This window comes from Ctenopharyngodon idella, chromosome 11 (genome assembly GCF_019924925.1).
Source record: "Ctenopharyngodon idella isolate HZGC_01 chromosome 11, HZGC01, whole genome shotgun sequence".
Lineage (NCBI taxonomy): Eukaryota > Metazoa > Chordata > Actinopteri > Cypriniformes > Xenocyprididae > Ctenopharyngodon > Ctenopharyngodon idella.
Window position 1 is genome coordinate 18948982 of NC_067230.1, and position 10182 is coordinate 18959163.

At 35.0% G+C, this 10182-nt stretch overlaps 1 protein-coding gene across 2 annotated transcripts in view; it reads left to right on the forward strand.

Annotated features, from left to right (window-relative positions):
- The window catches only part of LOC127522901 (echinoderm microtubule-associated protein-like 6), a 52541-nt gene that overhangs the window by 36950 nt on the left and 5409 nt on the right, over nucleotides 1–10182 (forward strand). Inside the window, exons 22-38 of one of the 2 annotated variants that reach the window (XM_051913247.1) lie at nucleotides 9–150; nucleotides 356–508; nucleotides 1721–1852; nucleotides 2112–2200; nucleotides 2286–2453; nucleotides 2968–3169; nucleotides 3251–3377; nucleotides 3750–3828; nucleotides 3911–4040; nucleotides 4968–5066; nucleotides 5315–5335; nucleotides 7072–7245; nucleotides 7656–7864; nucleotides 8027–8184; nucleotides 8668–8782; nucleotides 8949–9137; nucleotides 9391–9563. In XM_051913247.1, the coding sequence (XP_051769207.1) occupies nucleotides 9–150; nucleotides 356–508; nucleotides 1721–1852; nucleotides 2112–2200; nucleotides 2286–2453; nucleotides 2968–3169; nucleotides 3251–3377; nucleotides 3750–3828; nucleotides 3911–4040; nucleotides 4968–5066; nucleotides 5315–5335; nucleotides 7072–7245; nucleotides 7656–7864; nucleotides 8027–8184; nucleotides 8668–8782; nucleotides 8949–9137; nucleotides 9391–9563 (2360 nt within the window). The remainder of the gene's footprint in view (nucleotides 1–8; nucleotides 151–355; nucleotides 509–1720; nucleotides 1853–2111; nucleotides 2201–2285; nucleotides 2454–2967; nucleotides 3170–3250; nucleotides 3378–3749; nucleotides 3829–3910; nucleotides 4041–4967; nucleotides 5067–5314; nucleotides 5336–7071; nucleotides 7246–7655; nucleotides 7865–8026; nucleotides 8185–8667; nucleotides 8783–8948; nucleotides 9138–9390; nucleotides 9564–10182) is intronic. The other variant, XM_051913248.1, reaches the window with a different exon arrangement.

A 10182-nucleotide genomic window follows, 5' to 3' on the forward strand; every position in this document is an offset into this window, starting at 1 on the left:
GTTTTAAGGGTCATATGGAGGGGGAAGTTTGGGGTCTGGCGGCTCATCCACTGCTGCCCATTTGTGCCACTGTGAGTGACGACAAAACGCTGCGGATCTGGGAGCTTTCGGCCAACCATCGAATGGTGGCCGTCCGGAAACTTAAGAAAGGTGCATGATCACTCACATGACAGCTAACCTTCTGCCAGTGGGTATGATTTATGCGATGCCGAAAACACGGACAGAATTGCAGAATCAAGTCATAAAAACTTGGATGAATAAATCAAAAGCATATCTGTACGCTTAATCAAATACTAGCAGGTCAAATTCAACATCACGAACACTGGTTTCATGTTGTTGATGTGTCTGTTTGTAGGTGGCAGATGCTGTGCCTTCTCCCCAGACGGAAAAGCCTTAGCGGTGGGTCTAAACGACGGCAGCTTCCTGGTGGTCAATGCAGACACGCTGGAAGACATGGTGACCTTTCACCACAGGAAGGAGATCATCTCTGACATCAGGTTCTCTCAAGGTAACCATCTAGATGTAGTTAAACTGGGCGTCCCTGATTCTGTGTCATGTATTACATTAATCCTGGGACGTGTTTGTTTTTGCTTTTTAATTATGCAGTGCTAACAAGACACTCGTGTAGATTTGTAGCTCAAGAGCTGAATTCATCTTGTGAGCTTTGACCCACAAAGTTAGACATTTTTAAATTCTAAAAATAAAATAAATTATTCCACAATATTTTTGTATATGGAAGTCGAAAGAGATTGTGTCCCTGGAGGGTCAAATGAGGTGAAAACATTCATTGTTGTCAGAGATTCTTTATTTGTGTTGAATACGTTAAAGGTTTATATATATATATATATATATATATATATATATATATACACATTGATAATAAAATAATATAAATTAGTAATTAATGTTTCAATTAATATTAACATATTAAGTGATAATAAAATAATATAATTTTAATAAAATAAATAATATAATTTTAATAAAATAAATTATATATATATTTATGAATATATATAGATAATAAAAAATATAAATTACTTTATTATTAATTATTTTCAATTAATATAACATTAAGTGATAATAAATGATAGTGGTAATATAAATTATATATATATATATATATATATATATAATTGATAATAAATTAATGTAAATTTGTAGTTAATGTTATTAATTATTTTCAATTAATATTAACATATTAAGTAATAATAAAATAATTTTATTGTAATGAAATAATATAAATAATATATATACATTTATATTAATAATAATATATATAAATGTATAACATATATATATATATAATTTATAAATATAATAAATAATAAAATATTATAAATTATATTAATATTAATTATATTTATATTTTCTATTAAAAAACATGTATATAAAATAATTATATTTATTTTCAATTAATATTAACATATTAATTAATAATAAAATAATATAATTTTATATATACATTATATATATATATAATTGATAATAAAATGATATAAATTATTAATTAATATTATTAATTGTTTTTAATTAATATGAACACTAATTTATAATAATAAAATAAAAATATATTTATAATATTTTATTAAAAAACGTATATATAATAATAATAATTATTATTATTATTATATTTATTTATTATTACATTATTTTGATTCATTACATAATGGCTGCATAAAGCATGTAATATATGTAATATTTTCCTGCTTTTATCTTGAAGATGCTGGAAAATACCTCGCCGTGGCCTCCCACGACTCGTTTGTGGACATTTATAACGTTCTGACCAGTAAGAGGGTGGGCATCTGTAAAGGAGCGTCCAGCTGCATCACACATGTGGACTGGGACGTGCGCGGTAATCCTCGCATACCGAACACACAAATATACATTCAAGCAGTAATATGCAACTAAATGTCTATCTGCATGTAAAATCTGCCATTTTTACTCACTTTTGACATTTGGTGAGTGTTCACTTTGTACCCTGTCTGTAAACATGTGTATTTTAAATGGGTAATTTTGCTTTGGCAACAGTAGAACAGCACCTCCAGCATCATTTTAGCAAAGAAAGAAATAAAAGTATAGGGAGCTAAATATTTTTGTGTGCACAAATGCAGGAAAACTGCTTCAAGTCAACACTGGTGCCAAAGAGCAGCTATTTTTCGAAGCTCCACGCGGAAGACGACAAACTATCAGCAGTTCAGAGGTAGAGAAACTAGACACACAGCCAGTTACACATCACTAACTCCAGTGCTGTAACCGTGTGGTCGTCTGTGTTTGTGTGCGTTCAGTCTGAGAAGATGGAATGGGCCACATGGACGTCAGTGCTGGGCGCCACCTGTGAGGGCATCTGGCCCACGATCAGCTTCGTCAACGCCTCTTCACTTACCAAAGACAAGAAGCTGCTGGCCACCGGAGACGACTTCGGCTTCGTCAAGCTCTTCAGCTTCCCCTGCAAGGTCTGATAGCGGCACAATCACATCGTATTTTAATAAACACTGCCATTCAGAAGTTGGGGGTCGGTATGATTTTTTAGTTTGTGAACCCTCACCAAATCTGCGTTTATATGATCAAAATACGGTAAAAATTGTGAAATATTTTTACAATTTAAAATACCTGTTTTCTATGTGAATATGTTTTAAAATATAATTTATTCCTGTGATCAAAGCTGGATTTTCTGCTCACCAAGGCTGCATTTATTTGATCAAAAATACAGTAGAAATTGTGAAATATTATTACAATTTAAAACAGCTGTTTTCTATGTGAATATACTTTAAAATACAATTTATATCCAGTGATCAAAGCTGAATTTTCAGCATCATTACTCCAGTCTTCAGTGTCACATGATCCTTCAGAAATCATTCTGATACGCTGATTTGCTCTCAAGAAATATTTATTATTATTATCAAGTCATATTTCTGTGGAAACTATGATATATTTTTATTTTTATTAATGCTTTTTTGTTTTATACAGGGTCAATTTGCCAAGTTTAAGAAGTATGTGGCTCACAGTGCCAATGTGACAAATGTACGATGGTCCAATGATGATGCGATGCTGCTGTCGGTGGGCGGGGCCGACACGGCCCTCATGATCTGGGCGAGAGAGGGGATTGGTCCACGCGAGAGCAAAGCCGTGGACAGCGAGGAATCAGATGACGACCCTGAAGAGGATGGAGGTGATGTTTTTGTTTTTGTTTTTGTTTGTGAGAATAAACTGAATTTAAAGGCTTTTATCTGACAAACGTCTGTGTGTTTAGGGTACGACAGTGACGTCGCTCGAGAGAAGAACATGGATTACACAACAAAGATCTACGCCGTCAGTATAAGACAAATGACTGGTGTAAAGCCACACCAACAGCAGAAGGAGATCATAGTGGATGAACGGTGGGAAAAGCCACAGAACAGAATAATGCAGATGAAGTCATGATTTTCTTACATAGTAGTTTTGTCTTGTTTTCCAGTACAAATATCAAAAATTATTAAATCATGATACGTTTACTTGAGAAGAAAAATGAGTCTTGTTTTCTGAATATTTAAGTGAATTTATGCTTAAAACAAGAACAGAAAATCATTGTTTTCCCTTTGAATTAAGTACATTTTGATCAGTTTTTTTACTTCATTTTGATAAGTCATTTTGCTTCTCAAATCTTGGTTTACAAAATGTTTAGATATTTGTACTGGAAAATGAGACAAAAACACTTTTTTTGTAGTAATTGCGATTAATCATCTCAAAACTCCATTATTTGTTTCCTGCAGACCTCCGGTGAGTCGCGCTGCGCCGTTACCTGAAAAACTGGTGAAGAACAACATCACAAAGAAGAAGAAAATCGTCGAGGTGGGGCGGGTTATGAGCTCATGAAGATATAACCTTGTCCTCATTATTGTCAATGCGTACGATCATGTCTGTGTGTTCACAGGAGCTCTCTCTGGACCATGTGTTTGGCTACAGAGGCTTTGATTGTCGAAACAACCTTCACTACCTCAATGATGGAGCTGACATCATCTTCCACACGGCCGCTGCTGCTATTATTCAGAACCTCTCTGCTGGTACAGTCCTGACTGTTGACCTCTGAACTCTGGATCGCTGTCTGATTCTTGTCTCAACGTGTTGCAAATGTGGTAGAAGTTTTTGAAGATTTTGAAATAGGCTTTATGGGTTTGTGGGCGTGTCTTCTGAGACTAATCTGATTCCAGATCAGACGTGAGGCGCTGCTGACCTCTAGAGGCTGCAGGTGGAACTGCACTAGTTTCAGGAAGAAGTGCAACAAAAAGATGAACTAAATCAGTTTAATTTGATTAAAATGAGTACTTTGTTAGTATATCTTCAAATTATATATATATATATATAAACATATATTTAAAAAATTTACTGTATATATTATATATATAATTCAAATATATAACTAGTAAATACAGTACTGTTCAAAAGTTTGGTGTCAGAAGGATTTTTTTTTTTTGAAAGAAATTAATACTTTTATTCAGCGAGGGTGCATTAAATTGATCAAAAGTGACAGTAAAGATATTGTTCTTTTCACAGTTTCCACAAAAATATGAATCTTTAACACTGATGATAATAATAAATGTTTCTTGAGCATCAAATCATCATATTAGAATGATTTCTGAAGGATCATGTGACACTGAAGACTGGAGTAATAATGCTGAAAATTCAGCTTTGATCACAGGAATAAATTATATTTTACAATATATTCACATAGAAAACAGATATTTTACATTGTAATAATATTTCATAATTTTTACTGTGTTTTGGATCAAATAAATGCAGTCTTGGTGAGCAGAAGAGACTCTTTCAAAAACATTTAAAAATCTTACCGACTCCAAATTTGCAGTTTACTGAAATAATATCGCAGTGTGACAAATGTCTTTCTGTTGTTTTGATGCATGCACAATCTTTATACAAGGATTGGAGAATTATTACAAATGTTTTTAAGATGAAGCAGTGCTTGTGATCTCCAGGTACTCAGAGCTTTTATCTGGAGCACACGGATGACATCCTCTGCCTGACTGTCAATCAACATCCCAAATATCAAAACATCATCGCCACGGGTCAGATCGGTGAGTGTGCGCGTGTACAGCAGATCTATCGATGCAGATTGATGTGATTTTCACCATCTGAATCATTTTCATTCGCTTACGTTTGCTTCTTTCAGCGTGCACTGCTTGATTTGTGTTGATAACGAGCCTGCTTGTGATTTTGCAAATAATTTGAATCTCTCACGTAATTCTGCTTTGGCACTAAGAGCAGCTTCTCTCATTTTTGTTCGTCACTGTCTCATCCTCTCATCCAACACACCGACACACAGGCGACATCACCGATCTGCCAGGTAGGACAGCAGAAACCTCCTGCGATCTGACTGCATTTCATCCCACTGACCTTTTGTGCTTGATTCCAAAAATCCAGGACAGATTGTTTTTTGGGGCTCCAAACTAGAACACATGCTTTTAAAGCAATGATCAGCGTTCGGTTTGTGATGTCAAAATGATAAAATCACTTTTAATAGTTGTCACACTTCACTAGTATTACCAGTTAAATGCATGGCAAATATGGTAACCACCCACAAGTTCATCCTTCTAGAAGAATAAATTAAATAAGAATAGCTTAAAAATAACATCAACTAAAATAATGCAGCTCAAATAACATGTCTGAGCAGAATAATTCATATAAATTCTTTAGCAAAAATGCAAACTTCAGATTAAAATAATCAATCCTCTCATTCCCCTTGTGTTTTATGACCTGGTTTCATTTAAGACCATCACTATGAAGAATACATGTTTGAATGAAGCATCATGCAGCAAGAGTGGCTTGATTTTCTATCATCTCAGAAATCATTTCAGATAGAGTCATGATGCTCTTTCCCCCCTCAGCACTGGAATACATATCTAACGTTGGCATGTGTTTGTTTTGTCATGTTAAAAACCCTGAGGACCATCATTACCACCCCATAATAGTCATTCCAAACTCATCCTACTGCTTCAACAGTGTTGGGGAGTAACTAACTAACTAACAATAGCAGCACTATTAACTACATTTTTGCCATTTGTTTAAGGTCAGTACATTTTTAAGGACAATAGTTGTTTTAAATTAGAGTAGCTTTTCCAGGAACAGGCTAATTTTTTCAAGCTATAGTAGTGTGGCATGATGAATATTTAATTAAATGCTGCTTTTCATCACAGTGTTTTCGAATATTTATTTTTATGCATTTATTTATGCATTTAATGCATTAATTTTTGCATTTATTTTTGCATTTATTCATGCATTTATTTATGCATTTAATTTTGCATTTATTTTTGCATTTATTTATGCATTTAATTTTGCATTTATTTTTGCATTTATTTTTGCATTTTTTTTTTATTTATTTATGCATTTATTTATGCATTTATTCATGCATTTATTTTTGCATTTATGTATTTATTTTTGCATTTATTCATGCAGTTTCACATTTATTGATGCCTTTATTTTTGCATTTAGTGCATTTATTCATGCATTTATTTATGCATTTATTTTTGCATTTATTCATGCATTCATTTTTGCATTTATTTTTTTATTTATTTATGCATTTATTCATGCATTTATTTTTGCATTTATTTATGTATTTATTTTTGCATTTATTCATGCATTTATTTTTGCATTTATTTATGCAGTTTCACATTTATTGATGCCTTTATTTTTGCATTTAGTGCATTTATTCATGCATTTATTTTTGCATTTATTTGTGCTTTTAGTGCATTTAGTGCGTTTAGTTATTTCTGTTTGTTAAAAAATCATTACAAATCATAATTGTTTTTGTGCCAGAATACAGCTCTGATTGAATAATAAAGTTATATTCTAAAATATCTAAAATATAAAAAAAAGTATTTCTTTTAAATAGCTTCAGTGTAGTTAACTGCTTCCCAGCACTGTTTATATATATATATATATATATATATATAATCCACAACATTTGCAATGTCTTTTAATTTACCTAGTGGGTTGTATTTGTCAGATGTTCTTGTACTGAAAAGAAGAGTTTGTGAAGCAGCTCTGAGTATTGATGGTGATGATGTGTCTGTGTTCCTGTAGGTCTGGCGCCGTCCATTCACGTGTGGGACGCCATGAGTAAACAGACGCTGTCTGTGCTGCGCTGCTCTCATGCCAAAGGACTCGGATACGTCAACTTCAGCGCCACGGGAAAACTCCTGCTGTCTGTGGGAGTGGATCCCGAGCACACCATCACTGTGTGGAGATGGCAGGAAGGTGTGTGAACGACTGCTGCATGCATTTATTTTACTCAATATCTACTGCATTTAGTCATTTATTTTTGCATTTATTGATGCAAGGACTTCTTTTAAATTGCTTCAGTGTAGGTAACTGCTTCCCACCGCTGTTTATATGTATAAACAAAATAAACAAAAAGCATAATAGGGGCACTTTAAGTTTAACGGTTTAAACATGCAGATTTGCCTGTAGGTACATAGTGTTTTGGGGATGTTTGTATCTAAGTGAGAAAGTAATGTAGTCACTGAATGCATTTTGTGCCAAAACAATGATAAATGATCCACAGTTTAGCCCACATAGATTGCTGTTTTCTTACTGTGTGAGAGTCTTGATAAAGTGAGTATTGAGATATTAGTTCTAGCTATTGTAAGAAACTGTAATGCTTTCAGGCTCACGGGTTTGCAGTAAAGGCGGTCACACGGACCGGATCTTTGTCGTGGAGTTCAGGCCCGATTCGGACACTCAGTTCGTGTCTGTGGGAATCAAACACATCAAGTTCTGGACGCTGGTCGGAGGATCTCTGCTGTATAAGAAAGGAGTGATCGGAGCGGTGGAGGACGGTCGGATGCAGACCATGCTGTCTGTCGCGTTTGGAGCCGTGAGTCATTCTCATTCATGGATATTATCAGAAATAATATGAAGCAGCATGACTGATTTCAACATTGATAATAATCAGAAATGTTTAATCATATTAGAATGATTTCTGAAGGATCATGTGACACTGTTTAAGATCGTTTCTCTTGTGTGTAATGTCTGACAGAATAACCTGACGTTCACCGGGGCCATTAACGGTGATGTGTACGTGTGGCGGGAGCACTTCCTGGTGCGTGTGGTGGCTAAAGCTCATACTGGACCGGTGTTCACCATGTACACGACGCTCAGAGACGGACTCATAGTGACCGGAGGCAAAGAGAGACCGTGAGTTCAATAATATGCGAGCTAATAAGCAACTAATTAGAATAGTGAGAATTGAACCCTAAACTAAAGTGTAACTGTTGGTTTTATGTGTCTTTTAGACCTTTTTCAATTTAAAAAATTTATTTAGTCACCATGAAGAAAAAAATACTACATATTTCTTACACCTTGAATACAAAAGTTCAAAAGTCTGGAGTTGGTAAGATGTTTTTAAAGAAGTCTCTTCTGCTCACCATTTATTTGATCAAAAATACAGTAAAAATTGTGAAATATTATTACAATTTAAAACAGCTGTTTTCTATGTGAACATATTGTAAAATGTAATTTATTCCTGTGATCAAAGCTGTATTTTCAGCATCATTACTCCAGTCTTCAGTGTCACATGATCCTTCAGAAATCACTCTAATATGATGATTTGCATATTGCATATTTCGAACAATCTTTATTGTAGTAACAAATCAATATTCTTACTGTATATATGTGCAGGACTAAAGAGGGCGGAGCTGTGAAACTGTGGGATCAGGAAATGAAGCGATGCAGAGCGTTTCAGCTGGAGACGGGACTTCCTGTAGAGACGGTCAGATCTGTGTGCAGAGGAAAGGTCAGCCGTGCTTCTGGTTTATGCAAACTTCACATGGAAATAAACATTGTTTTTGCCTCATTTGAGTTATTAGCATCAAAAAAGAGTTGTTCTGTGTGACTGTGTTCATTTAAAGTGTTAGTTTCGTAGACGGACAATAGTGTGATGTTTCTTTATTGGATGAAAGGGAAAGATCTTGGTGGGAACGAAGGATGGCGAGATCATTGAGGTGGGAGAGAAGAACGCCGCCTCCAACACCATGATAAACGGACACACGCAGGGACGCATCTGGGGTTTGGCCACACACCCCTCCAAAGACGTCTTCATTTCCGCCAGCGATGATGGAACCATCCGGATCTGGGACCTGGCAGATAAGGTGAGGGATTGTGGATCCTTTCTGAAGGATCATGTGACACTGAAGACACTGAAAATTCAGCTTTGATCACAGAAATAAATTATTTTTTACTATATATTCACATAGAAAACAGCTGTTTTAAATTGTAAAAATATTTCACTATTTTTACTGTATTATTGATCAAATAAATGCAGTCTTGGTGCGCAGAAGAGACTTCTTTTTGAATGGCAGTGTATATCTATTAATACATTGTGAATTTTTTTCTGTCTCCCAGAAACTTCTGAATAAAGTCAGTCTGGGTCATCCAGCAAAGTGCACGGCGTACAGTCCAAATGGTGAAATGGTGTCCATCGGGATGGAGAACGGAGAGTTCATCGTGCTGCTGGTGAATTCACTGACTGTATGGGGCAAAAAGAGAGACCGCAGCGTGGCCATCCAGGACATACGGTCAGAAGATACACTGCACGTCAAATACAGAGTGTGATCAGTCAAACTAAACATTACAAATTAGGGATGCACTGATGTATTGGCCAATAATCTGTATCGGTCGATAAAACAGATTATTTTCACTATCGGCCAATAATCAGGGCCAATTAGATCCTGTCGGTCAAATTGGGACTGAAAAACGTGTCCTGCAACTCATACTGCGTAAGTTAAAGTGACAATAATGCTTTAAAAATATCGACGTTAAAGCAGGCTCTTTTTAACCCTATGAATCACCCATAGTTCAAGTCAGGGTTGCCAGGTCCGTGTTTTTTCCCTACACCAAACATTATTTGTAGCGCCTCCCATCCAATAATCGCAAATTTCTTTGTGCTTGTTACTTCTGATAAGAAACAAAGTCTCCGCTTTCAAATTCTGTCCATTTTATTACAAAATGCAAATAATAAATAGCGTTTTGGCGCTCTTAAATGTGACGTGAGTCTTTTCTTCCACTTTACTACTTTTCTTCCACTTTACTAGTTATAGCATGAAAAAACATGCATGAACATCAAAAGGTATGATGAAAAAAACAGTACAACTTAATGAAGTGTGTTATGTTTCAACGGTGGAAAGATGCCAGTAA